Source organism: Lytechinus variegatus, chromosome 3, assembly GCF_018143015.1.
Source record: "Lytechinus variegatus isolate NC3 chromosome 3, Lvar_3.0, whole genome shotgun sequence".
Lineage (NCBI taxonomy): Eukaryota > Metazoa > Echinodermata > Echinoidea > Temnopleuroida > Toxopneustidae > Lytechinus > Lytechinus variegatus.
The window spans coordinates 50,009,830-50,030,028 of record NC_054742.1 but is presented as its reverse complement, the minus strand read 5'-3'; the positions used below and the strand labels follow the sequence as shown (position 1 = coordinate 50,030,028).

Genomic DNA, 20,199 nt, shown 5'->3' with positions numbered 1-20,199 from the left:
TTTGGTCCCCCCATCATTCAAATATTGCAAAATATTGAATTGCATTTATGATACTTGAGTATTACATGTATCTGCTAGTGCTGCACAGAATATTTGTGTAGACCTACAAATTGTGAGAATTTGGCTGAGTGGCTCACTTCACTGTTTTTTATTGATTATGATTGCTCTCTAATAAAACCAAACTGAAATACTATAAGTACATGTAGTTTGAGCAAGCAATGATCCGCAGAAAAAGCCTTGCAAATCAATGCTAATTGTATAGGGCATATGCTTAGTTTCAAATTTTGGTGATGATGTAATTCTATGGTGTGATCATAATTCTTCAAATGGCAGCTCATCATTCTTTCCTTCTTCTTTCTCTGTTATTTGCAGGTAAAAACTCATCAATAAAGTTATCTTCAAAACCCAAAGGCCTGGATGTAAGTATAATACATGTACAATCAAGAAGCAATTCATTTAATACTTTTTTTCTGTTTTTAATTGGAAATTATTTATGATAATGATTCCAAGTAAGCCCACACTGCACTGAAAAAACTGTGTACACCATATACGTGTACATACATGTATGTATGCACAAACTTGTAATGGCCACCACATCCAAACATAAAGGTAAAAATGTGTACATGTACTTTTCATGTATTAAATTTTATTATTATTAATCACTGTATGTACTTCTACTGGCTATTTATACAAACATGTACATGTATGTATTAAAAGTGAAAAACAACCCATATACCTTGACGTAAAAACATGGACTCCAGGAAAAACAAATACAAAAAAAGAAACAATTTGTTTAAATGGGTGGATTGGTAAAACAGACAGGGAGGAAAAAAAATTCCTTGAAATCATTTTGATAAAAGTATGGAATGGCAATGTTCCCTTATTTATTGATTTCGGAAAGAAGATAAAAGGCTCCAAAACATTATGAGATGAAAATCAGTTATGCTACAATAAAATTCAATTGGCATAAAATGTAGTTTTGTGCATAATTGACAAATTATTGTTGGCCTCGCCTAAATCTGATCCTGTCACATTCTTTCAACTAAAAGTTTCCCACATGATGCATGTACTTGTATATGAAAGATCGATTTCTGAAATTATGTGAAGTTTAAAAACTTCATATTATTTAAGATATAGATCTTCCATACTCAAGAAAGAAGGGAATATTGCTTATTTTCGTGGTAATCAACAAAATGTCAAGGAAATATGGACTAAGAATGACATACATGTGAAGATGTGGGAGGTGAAATTTCAGCAACTTTGGGGGATTTCTATTTAATTTAAAAAATCTTATTGTGGTCAAACTGTTTATAAAGTGGTAAAAACGCAAACTATTTTGATAGTGGTCAATTGAAATGGTGTTTGGTAAACAGTTTGACTCAGCCCAAACAAGTACCCTGTACATGTATCTGTTATAGAAATACAGCGTATTGGCTTTACTAGCATAGAAATTTACAGTTTTGGGGGCTTGTGCTGGAGTAAAAAAATTGAATTTGGTAATTGTATACATTTTAAAAAGCCTTTCTCATCAAATGCAAACAAAAACATGCATAGTATAAATTTATGTACAGTACAGCAATTCAGTATTCAAACAGTCCCATTTGTCTTTATGAGTGGGCGTGTTTAGGAATGCACACAGTTTAACTAGCCATGAAAATAGTTTTGAATATCAAATATGATGTGATTGTTGTCATAATGGGTTCAGCAATGAATGATTGTTAAAGGGAGTATTGATTCATAAACTCTAAGTCTGGTACAATACAATGTATTTGTGAATAATCATGCTGATTTTAGGTAGGTCCTAGATGTGCATGTACTTCTTACAAACATCCGTGTTGCAGTTTCTTTGAATGTGACAGCACATAATGAAATGTACATTGTACATGCACATGTTTGTATATTGTACCTTATACCAAGGAGATATCCCCTCCATGCTGTTCTGAATCTGATAATGTTCAACTGTTCAATACTTTGCAATTTCAGATTTTCACAGATACATTGTAATCTCTGAAGCAATGATATCCATAAGGCCTCCGTTTATCTTCAAGCTTAGCACTGAACTGCCCTCTCATGTGATGCAGATTTTCAATGCATTCATAAAACTTTGATATTTGAATACATCTACACATGTAATCACACTCATGCCAACTTAAAACAAAAGGGTAATTAATTTATTTTCAGTTTTTAAAAAGCAGACGTGGCTGAACCATAAAAATTTACTTTTGATTCATCAAAGTAACATGTGGCAGAAGGGTAAAAGAATGTATATTCTTTTTCATTTTGGTTGTGGAACAAATCATAACTCTTTATACTAGAATGAAACAAGATGGCTTTAGAAAATAGAGGTTAAATGTTTATACATGTATCTTTTTTAAATCACCATCTATTGAATTAAGGTTGTGTATTTCCTGTCTCTCCGTGTGAAAACATTAAAAGTTGTGCAGAGTAGCCTTACACTTACAGATGGTACATGTGCATATACAGTGTACAATGTAGAAGTTTCTCCTTGAGGCTGCCATATTTTGACAAAGTCAAGGCATGGAAATACTAGTAGGTTGCAGGTCTAGTTCAACACCATCTACAGGGGTCAATGTACTGTTAAAGCAGCATGTTTAGAAATACAGGGTGTATCAAAACTTTGACTACACGTATTTGCTCATTAGGAAATGATATTAGAAGATCTACGAACCTTCCATTATTATTGGCAAATGACATTTATGTAGGCTATAGGTCATGTGTTGAATTGGAATTCAACTGTTTTTTATGAGAGTGTGTAAACTTCCATGATGACACATGGCTATGACCTTTTTAAAATGATTTAAGAATTCAAAACTTTGTAACCACTCTTACCCAAACAAAACAGCGTTATTGCATCTCTGAAATCTACACGCACCTTGCAATACTTCTGCACACACGTGTGGCTGTTGTTGGGGATGGTGCTTGTAGTTATATCTTCAAGTAACGTTTCATTTTGATTATTATTTTCTCTTGACATATTTTTCATTTGTAGCAAAGCATGACAACTTCAGAGTTTGAATCCACCCGTGCTGGGAGCACCAATAAGCAGAAGAAGATTGGCCACAGGAGAGTGGACACACATGGACAGGTTACTTATAAAAAGGTGAGGAACATTGGTGTCCTTTTGAACATTATACCTTCCGTCTTGCCACTGTCCCCTTCATAATTTCCCTAGTGTTCCCTCTGCCTCTCTGTACTCTTCTTGCTTTTTCCCAACTAAATCTCTGCCGATTGCGCCCTTTTTTTTGGTATTCCGGAAATGATCATACAGAAGCTTTGTAAAAAAAATATGATGGAAAATTATGCTTAGCAAATTTGAATAGCATTTTTTGTTATAACAAAAAAGTTCTCAACATACGTTCTGTACAGTCCCAATTTATATAAAAATATGTTTTAAACAAAATACATTTGTGAAGCAGTCTTTAAAAAATATCAACAGAAGGAAAGAACCTTTTTGATTAAGAAAGAGAGATTTTGTGAAATGAGCTCATTGGGAAGGAAATTTTTCATTTCAGTGAGTGTCTTCATCAATAAGAATATATATATATTTTGCTACAGATTTTGTGATTTATGAATAATAATTCAATGAGGGGTAGCTATCATCCACCCAGATTCATTGTAGCATAATCAACAGCTCTCTGAAATTCATTTTTATCACAAATTGATCATGATGGAGATGTTATCTGATGTAAAATTACAAGCATCAATCACTTTCATTCGGGAGGTGAAAATCTGTGTTACAGCTATAGATCACTCCCATAATTCCTCCCATGAAAACCTGCTAATTTTATATACATGCTTTCCCACACTTCCATCTAAATATACTCTGTTTCCAATAACCCCCAATTAGCTCAAATGATAGCAACTTTATCACTTACATTCATCTCAAAGGCAAAGCCTTTTCGGTACTGAATTAACGTCAGCACCTCATATTAAAATGATAGAAAATGAAACAAGTTGAAATTGTAATCTGATTGTCCTGTTTTGTGGCCCAGTCTGTATTTTTCCTTGCCAAAATACAGATCTGTCTGTTCTCATTTCATAGTAAGAAGCAGGATTTGATGTCCATGCTTATTTGCTGGCTGTCATACTATATTTGTATACATGTGACTTTTCTATACATACATGTATGACTTCTGGATAAAAGCTGAATTCTTAATTTCCAACATGAAAGTCCATGGTATGTTTATGGATGATGTAGTTGTCAATCATCAGTGTCTTTCCTCATTGATGCTTCAACCTGTGGCACTGAACAATGATCTTTTTATCATATGCCAGACCTCTTCGTCCACTCTTATGGCCGCCATTCAACTGGGTATTGGCCATTCAGTAGGAAGTTTGTCAGCGAAGAAAGATCAGAGGGAGAGAGACGTATTACTGCAAGATTTCACTGTTGTGGAGAGTGTCTTCTTTCCAAGGTAAAGCTAAAACATTAACATTTATTTTCAGCTTTGAAATATTTTTTGTTTACATACAACATGGAAATTGATTCAATTAGATCATTTAATACCTGTTGGGTGTTCCATATACTGTTTGTAAAGTTACGCAAGACTTTACGCACAATTGGAACATGTTGATACATGTAGGTGCTAAGTGCTAGTGCTAAGCTGGTCAAATTCATATTATAAAACGGGTTCAAGGATGTAGCCAATGGTGAGTGCGTATTCAAGTCACGTGTTCATGCTTTAATTATGCGCAACCTTCCAGTCGTGCTTTTTTTTGTGCAGCACTGTGCAATTGTTGTGCATCATTAGTTCCAATAGCAGGTAAAAACTGATACGCGTTCAGTAAAAGAGGCTGGCTAGGATTTTTATGCGCTTACTTACGCGCATAGTAGATACGCCTGTGATGTCATAATTGACAATCTTGTGAACTCTTCGTCTGTGCGATCGTAAACAAGTTGGAGGGATTTGAACAAGATTTCCATGAAGAATCCATTTTGCCGACCCGTTTTATTAAACAATTAATAAACATTTTAAGATTCGTGATGTTAGTGACGATGCGAGCAACTCTCAGGCATTCACAATATTATGCAAAAGCACTCGGCGCAAGCGCCTCTTGCTTTCGCATAATTGTAAATACCCTCGAGTGTGCTGCATCGTCATAACACACTCATAAATGTGCATTAATTGTTTAATAAAGGATATATTGTTAAGCTCAAGGAAGGGTCACCAGTTGTGCATAAAGTCAATCATAAGATTGACCAGCTTAATGAATCACACACCTGGGCCCCTGTCTTACAAAGATTCGATCAACTACAACTATGGAAAGCCAGCAACGTCAACTTCTAAAACGCATGTTTGTTCAAAATATTTTCCAGATATGCTGTATATTCATACATTCACTGTTTTCTTGAAAATGTAATGTATTTCTCTTTGTTGACAAAAGACATTTTGAAAATTTCCGGTAGGTAAAAAATATGACATGGATGGATTTTCATACAGTTGAGGTTGTTCGGATAAATTTTAACTCTTGTAAGACCGGGCCCAGGACCAAAACTGTTCTTAATTGTGATCTTATCTACTGTACCTGTATAGAGAATGAATGAGTATATAAATGAATGAAAGCACAGATAAAATATACATATGAATAAATGAATTTATCAATTAATGAATAAACAATTAAATCAATGAAAATGAATAAGTGCATGTATAGAAAAGCAAAGTAAGTAGTAAGTTAGTAATTGAATTACTAAAGATAATGTACATGTAATTATGCATGGAAAAAGATCAATAAATTAAATAAAATTTATAGGATTATTTGATTTCAACTGAGGAAAAAAGTGTGAAGTGTTTTTTGTCAAATTCCTTTTAAATAAGAATTAAGATTCTGCTCTACTGTAGAGCAATATTGATGCTGGTCATTTTCCCCTTTATCTACTCTATACTAGGTATTTAGTTTCTTTGGGAGACTGGGACAGTGGAAAAGGAAAAAAAAAGAAAAACTTTCTTGTTATTGTTAGATCTAAACGCCCATCTTTGAATGTATATAGTCAGTTTAATTATGGACCTTCTACTCTGACAGAATAGTAGGTCCATAGTTAATGAGTTTTGGTAATGAATGAAATTGCAATAATCACAAAAGTTGCCTTAATTAATAAGATATTTTCCAACTGCTCCATGATCGGGACTATGTACATGTACACGTAAATGCAATACTATACTTCCATCATTAGTTTGAGGTTGGTGCATATGTTCATGAAGTGGGTGTTTCCTTTCATCCTAATTGCAGAGTAGTAATGTTCACAAGTGGGTGTTGATATTAGAAACACAAACATATTGGGAGGCAACCATTGAATAGTTAAAAAATTGATAACACATTGCACAATTTCATAAAAGATTTATTTCAGTATAAATCAAGTCAGTGTCCATGATGGCAAGCATTCAAAGTCCCAGAATAATCCCCTTTTTAGGGGGGGGGGGGGGAGGAGGGACCAACCCAATCATCCATATAGGAGGGACAGAGTGGTTAATAAATAATAATGCAATAAGATTCAGAATATTTCAACACAGAATTACAATGTACATGTACTTTGATAATATAAAAAAAACAGTTCATATTCATGTCAACAAATATGTAATATACTTCATGGTGATACATGTAGGTGACTCATTTCATATGACTTGTTTACCTTCTGAGTGGAAAGAGGGTGTGCCCCATTTTAGGCAGAGATATCATCCGCTTGATTAAAATGATCATTGTAAAAATGGCTCTTGATCATGTACAAATCACAGGTCGGCTGATATTAGCCCACATGTTAATGCATATTGATCCATGAGAGTCCTATGTAAAGCATTGACCTAGTTTAAGATGAAGAAGTGGCATTATGTCATTTGTTGTTGCCAAGGTCTACATGTACCATGTATGATTATTTTGTACAGTTATAAAGTACAGGTTGAGTGTACAATTTTTTTTGTGTGTATACCAGACTGCTTTGTGTGTACCTGAATGTCACAATATGTAGTAAACTAGTAATGTAAAATTAATTTGATAATAATGATAATATACGAATTTCATAAAGTGCTTTGTACAGATATACATGTAGGAAAAACAAAGGCAAAGAAAGTGAAAATGAAAAAAAAACATTATACAAAAGTTAATAATACATACATCTGTACAAAATATAGAGATAATGGGCAAACACACAACTTAAATACAACGGGTTGATAATTATGTGCGTAAATTCATATAATGTTAATAATCAAGAACATAATCCGACTGAAAAAATAAAAAACAAAGTATGATTGACAATGCAAAATAACTGATGGGGTATAATTTCATACAAAACACAATGGAAGCGAAAGATAGGATTGTGAAACTTAAAAAAATAGGTGGGTTTTCAGGAGGGACTTAAAGTTCTAATGATGGTGCTTCACGTACATGTACATTACTGGGGAGATTATTCCAAAATGGGGAGGTTAATTATATTCATTATTTGATTATATTATTGATATGAAATCAAAGCCATGTTTGAAAGGGATGCATACAAAGTATGCCTTCATAAAATGAATTTGAATTGATTTTGGAATAAAACACCCTATGTTTGAAATTGCAATTTTGAATTCAACTTCATTGGTAATGTGAAAACTGGGAAACATCTGCCCTCGAACACTGGTAAGAAACTCACATTTTTATCACCAATTATAATCTGGAGAGGAAGTGTGGTTTATTCATGTTGAAAATCAGCAAATGAAGAGGATTTGGGGAAAATTAATGACAGTACATTAGATAACATCATACTGGTAATTGAGAGCCCTCTTTGTCATTTGAAATATTATCAGGCAGCATGGTGTGTTACAGTGTGTATGTTGATTGCAAACATGATCTTCCCACATCATGTACATGTATGTACATAGTAGGTTGATGCAATTACAGAAATTATTCATTATTGTTGTTAAGAGTCTGGCCATATTCATGCATTTGGCTGCATGGGATATCCTACTACATGGATTTTAAGTGGATTTTGTGCAAGTAAAGTTTCCTTTATAGAAACAATTTAAGATAAGCTTGTATACAGTCATGATTGTTTTAAGTGAACCATGCATGGACTACACATATTACAGTCTACATGTAGTCTATAATAAAATGTATAAAATCATGTTCAATAGGTTTGAACATAAAATACTTTACTCCGCAGGTTTTATTTGTGGTGTCTCTATCTCATTTTGTGTGTTCTGTACTTGCTGTAAATTATATTTCCTTTTATAATATGATGAACCAGTTTAGGCCTTGAAACTTTATTATTTTCTGTATTTACCTTTATTTACTTATTTTTTTCATTTCAGTGAGGGCAGTAACATCACTCCTGCTCATTCATATCCTGAGTTTAGATTCAAAACCTACGCTCCCATAGCATTCAGATATTTCAGACAACTCTTTGGTATTCAGCCAGACGACTTTCTGGTAAGTACCATTTTTAATGCATTAATTACTTGTATTTGTTTTCTTTACAGGCACAGCTCCAATTAAAAAGAAATCTTACATGTACCTTGGAAATTAAATTATTCATGCTCATAAAGGAGAAAACATGGAAAACAATTATGAAAGTTTGAATGAAAGACATTGGACAAGAAATAACAAAAAGTTGTGTTTCAAAAATGAGAAGAAAGAAAAATTGAATCTCAAATTGACAATGTTGTGAGTACAATGTATATTGAGACAAGTGTTAAGGGCTTCCTCTCTTATTGTTTACTGTCTGACTTTGTTAAAACTTTATGCATCTCTTGTATTTCTCTTTTGATTTCATTTTAAAGAACTTTCTCCTTGGGTTGGTTCCCCTTGATACATATGTACATATACATGTATGGAGATGTTTGATAAATATTGACTAGAAGCATCAATTGGTTGAAAACATGAAGCAGAAAAGTAATCTTGCATATTCATGTTCATAAACAATACGAAAATTATTGATAAAGTACAGGTTCATGTATCATTGTATGTAATGTACATGTACATATTGTGGTGTGTACTATAACCACACATGTAGCATAATATGTAATCTACTGAAGATATTGATTTTTTAATTGTTTTAGTAATCAGCATTATTGTAAAACTAAAAGGTCATATAAAATAGTAAAAAAAAACTTATTACAACGGTAGTCACAAGTGTGCTATTGATGTATTCAAATTCATAATGGCAGACTTGTATTAATGTTATTTTCATGAGCCATCTCAAGTTTTTACCGATAACTTGTTAATATACATGTAGCATATTTGAAAGTTGATAAAATACACAATTTTAAAGATATAAAGAGTGTTTCTTTTAAAATTCATTCATACATTTTTCAGTAATTTACGCCTTAAACCAATTTTATACAAATCATTCACAATACAGGCTTGCATATAATGTACATGAAGATTGCTACCTGTATTTTTTTAATGATACACAGTCAAGGATGAAGGCATCATAGAAATATAATTGTAAACTCTAAAAATTCCCAGAATTTTCACGAACATCTGGGCCCTGTCTTGTAAAGTGTTGCGCTTGATCTGATCAATCACAACTATGGGCGGCCAGCAACGTCAACATCTATTCTGCATGTTTGTTCAAAATACTTTCCAACTAGTTCAGTTCAGTTCAATTTATTTATTTTCTCAGCATAAAAAAATGATATAGGGCAAGTCCAAGAATTCGCGCGCGTTACGTATGGGACATTTCAGAGGCTTCAATGACCTGAAAAATAGTGTTAATTGACTTTGATTAGATTGAATACCCTCATGATGGTAGACATCTAGGAGAAGAATAATCATGGAAAAAATGGTGGCATATGACCTCGACCTTGACCTTTTATAGAGAAAAGATGGGCCGTTACGTATGGGACGCAGAAAAAAGACAATTTTTAAAACAATTTTTACAAGTTGAGAATTCTCTGAAAGTATTTTATTTGACAACTTGTAACTCAGTGTGATAGAAGTCACAATACTCTAGTATATCTAAGGCAAGTTTCATGTCATAAGCCAAATCCCTCTAATTACAGACTCTAATTAAACAAATTAATGACATGTTACGTATGGGACAGTTACGTATGGGACATTTTGTCCCCATAGAGAATGTACACAATTTCCCCCATAATTAAGAAAATTGAAATAATTCAAAATATGGAAATAACAAAAGAGTTTCTGTCTTTTAAAATGTTCTATTGAGACATATTTGATATGACTGACAAGGAAATTAGCCATTTCCACATTTTTTCCTTGTTTTTCATGGTTTCATGAATTTCTTATGTATTTCTATTGTTTTTTATTTTATTCATATTTTTCCATTTTCACAATTTTTTTGCTTCAATTGTTTTCATTAATCAGTATTCATAACAAATCAGTCTTTAAAAACTAAAGAAAAGGTAAATAATCACTTTTTAGAGCACTCTTGAAATTTGTTTTTCTCCATTCACTTTGTACACAAATCTCCCCATTGACATTGTGTGTAAATGTCCCATACGTAACATGTTGTCCCATACGTAACAATTATTTAATTAACTTTTAATAAAAAAGTAAACTCTATTTTTGAAACTTTTTGGGGTATAACATTTTCATACTTTATAAATTAGAACTTCCCAGAGATGCAACAATTCAAGTATTGTATTATGAGAAATAACTTAAAAAAACATCCTCAAAATGTTACGTATGGGACATTCCGTCCTTGGACAAGACCTAATTTGCATAATTAATTAGATGACATCACTTCTTTTCCCCAAAAGTAATAAGATGTTAGGGGGTCCATGTCCCACCTATGACTAAATCTCACAAGTTTTGTTTTTATTTTCTATGAGTTTTTATAATTGTCCCATACGTAACGCCCATTTTACCAATTATGCAAATTAGGTGCCCCAAATTAGCATAAACATGCATATTATCAAATTTTTCTTAATGAAATTTTAAATTTCAACATTTGGGCTTTCTTACCCCACCAAAGATAACTTCTTAAATTAAAGATGAAATTTTGCCTTCTAGGGTGACCTTTTCTTGGACTTGCCCTATATATAATATGTACAGGAATTACAAATAATATCAGAGAAAATTGGAAACTACAGAAAAGTGTATAAAAACTTGTGAGTAGTAAGTACATTGTAGTTCCCAATACATTGACTGATAATATAATAACATTGAAAGAAAAAAAATAGACACACAGCATCAACAAACACCAGCAAACACACAGGGAGGGTGATAATGTATACTCAGGCATTCATTGCTTTCTTGAAAATTCACTGTTCTTCTCTTTGTTTACAAAGGACATTGTGCATATTTCCTGTAGAAAAACAATATGACACTGATGGATTTCTATTGTTACAATTGATTGGATCAGTCATAACTCTTTGTAAGATGGGGCCTTGATGACCGCTTGTGAATTATACAGTCTTGGTTCCATGGTAGTTAAATTTTGTGGTGATCTTTAATTTCACAAGAAAAACCAGCAGGGGGTATCCTTTTCAGACAAAAAAATGTTACCTGTACTTGATGAACCTTCCCCGTGCTCACCATGTTATCTGATATCAAGTGAAAAAGTGTCTAGAGTGTGAAATATGAATGGTTAATCACCAATCCATTGCAGGAATCCTTCCGCCCTTTCACACAGTAAAACAAAATTGTAATTTGAATGATGATTCCAGTGAAAAATAAGACTAATGACAAATATTTAGCACATGTATATGAAACCAAACTAGAATCACAAACGCTAATCACAATCACATTAAAATTAAAATTCTACTCCGGAGGTGAATTCTAGTCAAGTTTCACTCAAATTACTATACAAATTATCTGTGTGAAAGTTCCGATGATTCTAAAGCCAAATTGCATTCATCATTACAATGATGATTCAAGATAAACATGTGAAAAGGCCCTCAGTCTTGTGGTTGTGTTTCCTTGTTTCTTCCAGAAAAAAAGTTTTCACTTTGATTCATTCCAGTTTGGCTATTCTAATATTGATAATGAGGCCAAGAAAACATCTAATATCCAAAATAGTTGGATTACGGTATGTGCAGAGCAACTAGCAACATCTGAAAATGAATTGGTCATGATGTACATTGTACTAGCTTTTAGGCCTGTATGTACATGTCTTGAGAAAGCTAAATTCCCATTTCTTTTATGGCATTTGACAATTTTCCATGAAAATATATGAAGATCTGGGGTCTTATAAAGAGTTACGATTGATCCAATCAATCGTACATGTAACTCTATGGAAATCCATCAATGTCATAATTTTTTCTGCAGGAAATTTACAACATGTCCTTTGTAAACAAAGGAACACACCAAATTGTCAAGAAATCAATTAATTTATGGATATACATTCATACCTAAATTTTTTTGAACAAACATGTATTTTGTATGTTGACTGTGATGGCTTTCCATAGTTACAATTGATCAGATCAATCGCAACTGTTTGTAAGATGGGCTCCAGGGGTAATGAAATGTGTTACAGGTAAATTTCGCTGTCAAAAGCTTTGTAAGAAATCAGATTATTCTTGGGGGTAACTGATTTTGATTATCGATACATAAAATGCATAATAATTCCCTGCATCATCCCCTATCCCTTGTAAGAAAATTGATTTTCTTACTTCTCTAAAAAAAATCTCTGCATAAAATACATAAAGTCCAATCAGCTCAAAGACAGTTGTTTAAGATTTTTAGTGTTTAGAATAATATATTGTACCCTTCAGAAAGAACATGTACATGTATGTATAGATTGCAACATGGTTTATCATGTACATGTATGTACACTGTATTCTATCCCCATTGGCCAGAAAGTGTCCAACACTTCAAAACCGATTTAGCCCTCATATGAGGCATGGGGATTTGACATTTTGGTGGTAAATTAATATTGTACTTTCTAGGACACTATTATTAGATGTAGAGGAAGAAAAGCGCAATATTATTGCTTGCATGCCGTGCCTGGGGTCACGAGTCTGCTTGGCTAATATCAGATGCGGAGAGCGTGTGATGCCTTCTCAGGACTGCATGTACGTGCAGTCTTGAGGAATAGTCATTGGTGATGGAGACGTCTTGAAATATTAAAGGGATAGATGATCAATCCAGGAACAACAGTTCATCCATACTGTGTGCATGTGCAATGAATGTGGGCTTTGAATTAGCTTTGATCAAAGTCTCTCCATCAGGAAAGATCAGAAATGAACATGTAAAAAAATGACAATCTTTATCAAGTAAAGTGGGGAAGAATTACAATTGCTAGTGGGCTGTTTGCCAAATTAGATTTGAACTTCCTAATGCCAGTTGATGAAAATGGGTAGTCTACATGCCATTGATGGATTGTATGAATAGGAATTGGTGGTAATTCAATTATAATTTAATTGTACTTTTATTCTTGATTCCTTTCATATTAAAAGCTGTGAAGTGTGAGAGATACACATACTGTATACCAATAGATTAAATGGATTTTGTTCTGATAAATTTAATAGGGGCCTTGAAAAGAATGGGTAACTTTGCAAATAGACACCTACATGTACGTGTATAGATGCACTACTCGAATGAATCTTAAAAATAATTGACAAGACAAAAACAAAAGCAAAATACATGTACACATAACTCTATTGCTTTTCAAGCATTTTCTCCACCTCTATTGCTTTTCAAGCATTTTCTCCACCTACCGCATTTTTACCCTCTTTTCAATATAATCTACTGCTTTTTCAAATAAAATAGCCATGGCCCTTACAGGTTCAGCTCCAGGGGGGGGGGGGCACTTACATTGACGAGCAAATACATGTACCATGCGCAACCAAAATGACCTGTAAAAAGGATGTCTTTTTCAAGATACGGCATGTTACGTAGTACGTAAAACGTAATAAGGGTGTCAAAAACACTAAAATAATGAAAAAGGGGTATCTATTTCGCTAGGAAAGCTGCGTGTTTAGGGTCAAATTTGCGAGGGTAAAAGACTAAAATGTTCTATTAAAGGATGTACTTTTTGTCCCAATAGTGAGTCAACAACACTACATGTACGTTTTTAGAGTCCGATTTGCATGAGGTGTTAGAGGTGGGGCCGTACTAAGCCCAATAATGTAAAGGTAAGACCGATGCCCCTGACATATAACAGTTACATGTACATGTACACAATGTATATTGCTGTACTTGTTTAGGGGTTCGTTCAATTCAGGGAATACTTGCCAAGGATATCGTTTTTTCCAATACTTGGGGTTGCATTTTCAGAATATGGAAAAAACTTGTTTAGGGTGCTTTACAAGACCCCATGGTCGCGCATGGTATCCACTCTACAATGGAAGTGCCCCCCCCCACGCGGGGTTCAGCTATAGGCCTACATGTGCATTTGCCTACAGTACTTTTATGCAGAACTAGTGCAGGGGCCCGTTGCAGAAAGAGTTGCAATCAAATGCAACTAAACAAAATCTTGCGCAACTTGATTTTCAGCCAATGAAGCACCCCCATTCGGGACTTGCACTTGATATTTTGACTTGCGTTTTAAACTCTTTCTGCAACAGGCCCCAGAATTGTATATGAAAGAATGAAAGAGCATTGCAGTTTTAAGTACTTCTTTTAATGGAAAAGACAGACATGTTTTAGCAAAATGATGAACTTCTTAGAATCACTGTGAACCTCCATTGTTGACACAAAATAAATCTATATCTAGGGCAGTATAAACATTGGGCTTACAACTTCCAGGTCTGTGAAGCAATCATGTACATGTACAGTATGTAGGCTAGAACTGCAGGCATTTACATGGGCATTGTAAGTCCAAGGTCAGTGACACAAAAATAGTAGTAATGCAGTGCATATACTGTATAACAAAGCTAGCCCTTTGTTTGAATCAGAATAGAAGCGCTCTCTTATTTTACACCTCTATTTTACATCTGCTGAGAGCTAGAAGGTGTTAAATCATGCAATTTTACATAGGGTTGATGTCCTTCTGACATTCAGCAAGTGATAAAACAGTCAGGTTCGTATAAAGAGCAGTCCTGGTAGATTTATCCCCATTTCCCATTACAGATAGCATGCGTAGGGCACTGAAATTAAAGTCTGCATACTATAGGCCTACATGTAGGTGCATGTAGGCCTATATGTTTGATTAAAATGTAGACATACAAAATTAGAGCGCTTGTTCTTAAACTTGTCGTGCACCATGTGATGTGACTTTGACCCAATAACAAATTGTGTTTTGCATTAATAAGAAAAGCTACAAGTATATCAAAGTAAAATTATCTTTGAAGTTTGGAATTATGCTAGGGATACTACAACATGCATATTTAGAATTGAAAATCTACTCAAAAAATGCTACAAGCCTTTTGGTCTGGCTTCAAATTGCAGCTGATGGCAAGATCACAATGATGTCACTATGATTTGGAATTATATTCCCTATTATTCCTACAGGAAGCTTTCAAAAGCCTAGAATATCAAAACTATCTAGAACTCAATACGATTTTACTGTTGGAACGTTCATATCAGATGCTATTACAATTTTATTTTCAAAAATCAGATCGCAAATGGACTGTAATGTGTGCCTTTCCCCGTGACTAGTTTACACCTTTTCCTCGCCAAGTTTAAAACTATTGAACTACATGTACGTTCATTAGGTAAAACAACATGAAGTCTGCGCTATTTTAGCACTAATAAAGAACAGGCACAGGCCAGGTCTAGACAAGCTAGGACCAGAGCATTTCTAAAAAAGGGAGCAGTGGTGAGGCTGGGCAAAAGTTCTGCTTGTCCATGTAGGTAGGCTACCTATATACATGTAGCATGTGTACAGTTGCCTTCCAAACAGATCTGTTATTGAAGACTTCAGGCTGTATGTGTTTAAATTTATTTTGATACAAAGCTATGATTGTGCTACATACTGTACATCATTGTACATGGACATTGAAGGCATTCGGTAGAGAAAAGTGATTTAACATGATGATGCATCATCAACTCGTTTCATCTCAGCATTTCATCTCAGCGCATGCATCAAGACTCCTTTTCTAACAGCCACCATGTGTGCATACACCACTGCATGTATGTGTGCACATTACATCATATTTATGAATCAAATCCAACGACAGATGTTCATGTATTACACACATATATCACAGTATGCATCTGTTTAGCACATAAAACACATCTGCAGTGATGTCAGCGCTGGTGTGTTGATTCTCTACATTAATGATGCTTTCAATTAACAATAATGTAATGTAGAATAGAATTAGGTTTCACAAGATCTGTTATGTACTGTACCTATATGTGGGCCTACGTTTACATGTAGCTTTATACACTGTGCACAGTGTATTTTGGTATATGTTGTCTATATACATGTACTTGCATGTCGCCTTTTCTGCCAGTTTTATTTTTTAAAGATAATATTTTACAAAGAATTCAAATGAAAAAAATCAAAATGGAATTAGAAATCATTGGTCCCTTATATATCAGATTTATCACTTTTATGGAGGGGTGGGCAGAGGCTACTAATGCTGTCTATAAATTTTTATCAAATAATGCAAAAATGCTCTTCATCAACATAATTTTAGTCTTTCTGTGCTTTCTAAACATATCTTGTGAATTTTAATAGCAAGAGTGTGCTTGTGGACACAGGGTTGTACGTGTATTGCACAATTTTGTCCGAGTGGTATGACAGGTAGGTTGTACATGTATGGGTGTGAATACTGATGACAATATGCATTGTGGTAATCTACATGTACATGTATCAAACTATCATGAGCAGACCTGTGCATGTACAAGTGTTAAAAGTGATTGATGGTTTAGGCTCTTCTAGTGTAAATTACAATAGATTAACATTTTTCATGCATGCAAACACAACATGCAAGTATACATGTAGCTTCCTCCTACCCCCCCCCTTCTCTCTGTAATTTTAATGTGTCTGATGATAAATGTTGGAGGATTTAATAGCAAAGTGAATATTTCTCTGAAATTCTGAAACTTGCTATTAGTGTTGAATTCTCTGCCTTGAGTAGGCCTACATTATGTGTGAAATCATGTGATGTTCGACAGCCATGGCTTTTGTAAATTTATGACTGGAACAGACTTATTAATAATGGTCAAGGCGTCAAACCCACCCTGACAAAAAATTAATTTGAATAAAAGAGAGGAAAATAAAAACTCTGAAACTCTCAAAAGTAAACAAATTATAAGTCACTTCAACAGTATCTTAGCAATGGGTCTTTACAGATATAAGGATATGTGGTTAATGTACCGTACTATTTTTATGTGAGGAATGAGGATTTATGATATGTATGAAACCAAGACACAGGTAACAATAACAGTCACTATCCTAAACTGATCTTTTCTGGAATGAACTGGATAGTGAGGACAGGTCCAGCATGACTACGAGTGAAAAGGCATTGTAAGAAATCATCTTAACATACCATCTTATTAAAGGCACAAATACAATATACAGTATTTGGTCTTTGGATTCACTTTGTTTCATACACTGGATCACTGCTGAATCAGGATTTACTGTGAATGGAAACCCTGCCAAGAGTTACAGAGCAGCTTGTTATAAAAGACCAGCCATGTTCTGGTCACCTTGCTCAAATCATCAACTAAAATTATCCCCCAAATACCCCCCAATTCTGTGGTTACATCTTTAAAGATAAAAAAAACACCACTGAAACTATTTTCATTTTTCTTTTGTTTTTTCTATATCCATGTTGAATTTAACACAAAACGAAAAGAAGCAAAATAGAGAGAGGAACGTGTTACCCAAGGCATTGAATTGAAAGAAGAAAATTATCTTAGTTAATAGTTTGAAGATATGTAGGTTTTTTTTTTTTGGGGGGGGGGTCTGACCATGAACAGGGTTGAATTGGAGTTTCGGATTTGAGTTGTGATTGCAACCTTTACTGATTAAAATTACTGCCTACCAAGTTGCTCATAATTAAAATTGATATTTTTTCACTAATTTTGTTTTTTCTCACTTTTCTTCAGGTGTCATTGGTCGACAGGACACTGACAGAATTATCCAACCCTGGTGCTAGTGGAAGTGTGTTCTACCTGACACTAGATGATGAATTCATCATTAAAACTACTCAACATAAAGAAGCAGACTTCTTACAGAAACTACTACCAGGCTATTATATGGTAAGCACACACATTTTGAAATTATGTCAAACAAGCCATTGGAACACAGTCAAAATACTTGTGCTAGTTCATGTTTTGAATAAATGCAAAGTATTATACATGTACCAGTGATCATATCCGTTTGGTATAAGGCTAACAAATCATTTTACATTTTATAAAATAGCATTGATTAGCTAACTACTTTGAAAGATACATACTCCTTGTATACCTTGTACACCAAATGAAAAAATAGTGGACTTTCAGTTTTGCTTCACCGATGACCTACAAGAAAATAATATAGGAATGATCTATTGGCATATTTACCGTTTCGTTTATACTATAGCTTCTCAAAGAAAAGGCAATTTAATTTGGGGGTTGGGTGATGTATCTGTATAAAATCAGTCCAATGTTAGTATTTCATTTTCTAACACATGAATAGCTGCATTATATTAACATATTGAACAGGAACTCCTGTTGTAAGAACAAATAATCCTTTTGAGGTTTAAGTTGTTTCCTTTTGTAGTTTTATAGGAAGAAAATTACACGGAAAGGTTTACCTCAAAGGATTGCTTTCTCGATTTACTAAAATTCAAAATATAAAAGGATAACTGAAATATTCATGACAAACAGTGTGTGTGCATACCATACATGTATGCATTCTGTATTGCATTTGACCCATATGAAAAAAAAATTGCTGATAATTTTTAAATCTTTAATATAATGTACATACAGTATGTTTGTTTATTTATTCTTAGGTGTTTTGTAATCATTATTTCCGATTTGCTCTTAATGTTCTTCTTTTAAGTGTCACAACCAGACCCAATTTTTATATTTTAATTACACTTTACACAATAAACTTGCTGTTCATACCATCAGGAAGCACTTGTAGTAGAATGACCAAAAGAAATATTAAAGAAAGAATACTATTAAACCAAAATTATGTCCTTTAAAAGAATATGATATTATACAATTGCTTTTTGGCAAAATATCTTTGCTCATGTTAAAGGCAGAAATAACTTATAGCCCAGGGATGATTTGCTTATATGAGAAATGATCCTGTGGGAAATATCTGAGTTTTGATACAAGGTAGGTAGATATTTGCAAGTCTAACAAACCCTTTTCCTACTCCCTCCCAAGGCAACAATGTTTCATGGAAATTTTGTCTTGTGATAACATTGACCTCTCTCCTTTTGCACCTGTCTTTAATGTGCAAAGTTACATGTAGTCTTACTCCCAGCTGTGGCTATCAATTTTACTCTCTCAACTGTAAAAATAATTCTCACAATGGGGAAAATCAGTTATATTCTCATCTCATGAATGATGTTAAAACCACAAGACTATTATTAAGAGAAGAAGACTTGGTGATGCGGTTTCGTGAATCTTTACACCTTTAATACTCTCAGTAGGCGGTTTCAAACCGCCTCGATCACAAGAATCCCGTTAAATTACGAGAACTTTTAAAGGCTAAAAAATACCCGTTAATTATTCCTGCATTCACACCGCCCCGAAACACATTATTCGGGATAAGTTCCCGAAGTTACGAGCATGCGCAGTATGGTCTGATAAGCAGACAAGGCGCGAGATTCAAAATCACTAGCCCAGCAGCCACCCACGCCGCCGCGCCCAACGACACGCTGGGATAAAAGTTCCCGTAATTTGCTTTCACATCGCCAAAATACCTGCGACCTTGGAAAAATCCCCAGGAAAGTTCTCGTAATTTCGCCAAGTACCTGCTATTTAGCGGGTATTTTCTTTCGGGGATATTACGCGTAGTTTGCTTTCACATTATCAAAATACCTGGTGTTTTCTGATCGGGGTAAATTTCCCGATCAGAGAATACCTGGAACTGGCGAACTTCGAGGCGGTCTGAAACCACCTAGTGACAGCTGATTGGGCTCAATATGGAGCCAACTCTGGTGTTTGCGTGTTTGGAGAAGCATGCATATATTTTCTTTCCTTGATACCAGGCTAGTTCGTATTGATTGCTGTGATACAGTTGAAACATCGAGATGATTAGCATGTTTTATGTAGACATGTATGTACACATGATGTATTATCGATCTGCTCTCGTTTTGACTTCATGGCATTTCAAACCTTCTACGCATAAAGAAAACAAAAAAAGTAATTGGATGATCTCGTTTCATTTCTGGAAGTTGATGGAAATACATG

General features: G+C 34.1%; 1 protein-coding gene across 2 annotated transcripts in view; it reads left to right on the top strand.

Moving 5' to 3' along the window:
* LOC121411268 (phosphatidylinositol 4-phosphate 5-kinase type-1 alpha-like) overlaps positions 1-20,199 on the top strand; it is a 47,897-nt gene that overhangs the window by 7,966 nt on the left and 19,732 nt on the right. For both annotated transcript variants that reach the window (XM_041603891.1, XM_041603892.1), the window contains exons 2-6: positions 373-419; positions 3,011-3,121; positions 4,297-4,436; positions 8,304-8,421; positions 17,899-18,051. In XM_041603891.1, the coding sequence (XP_041459825.1) occupies positions 373-419; positions 3,011-3,121; positions 4,297-4,436; positions 8,304-8,421; positions 17,899-18,051 (569 nt within the window). The remainder of the gene's footprint in view (positions 1-372; positions 420-3,010; positions 3,122-4,296; positions 4,437-8,303; positions 8,422-17,898; positions 18,052-20,199) is intronic.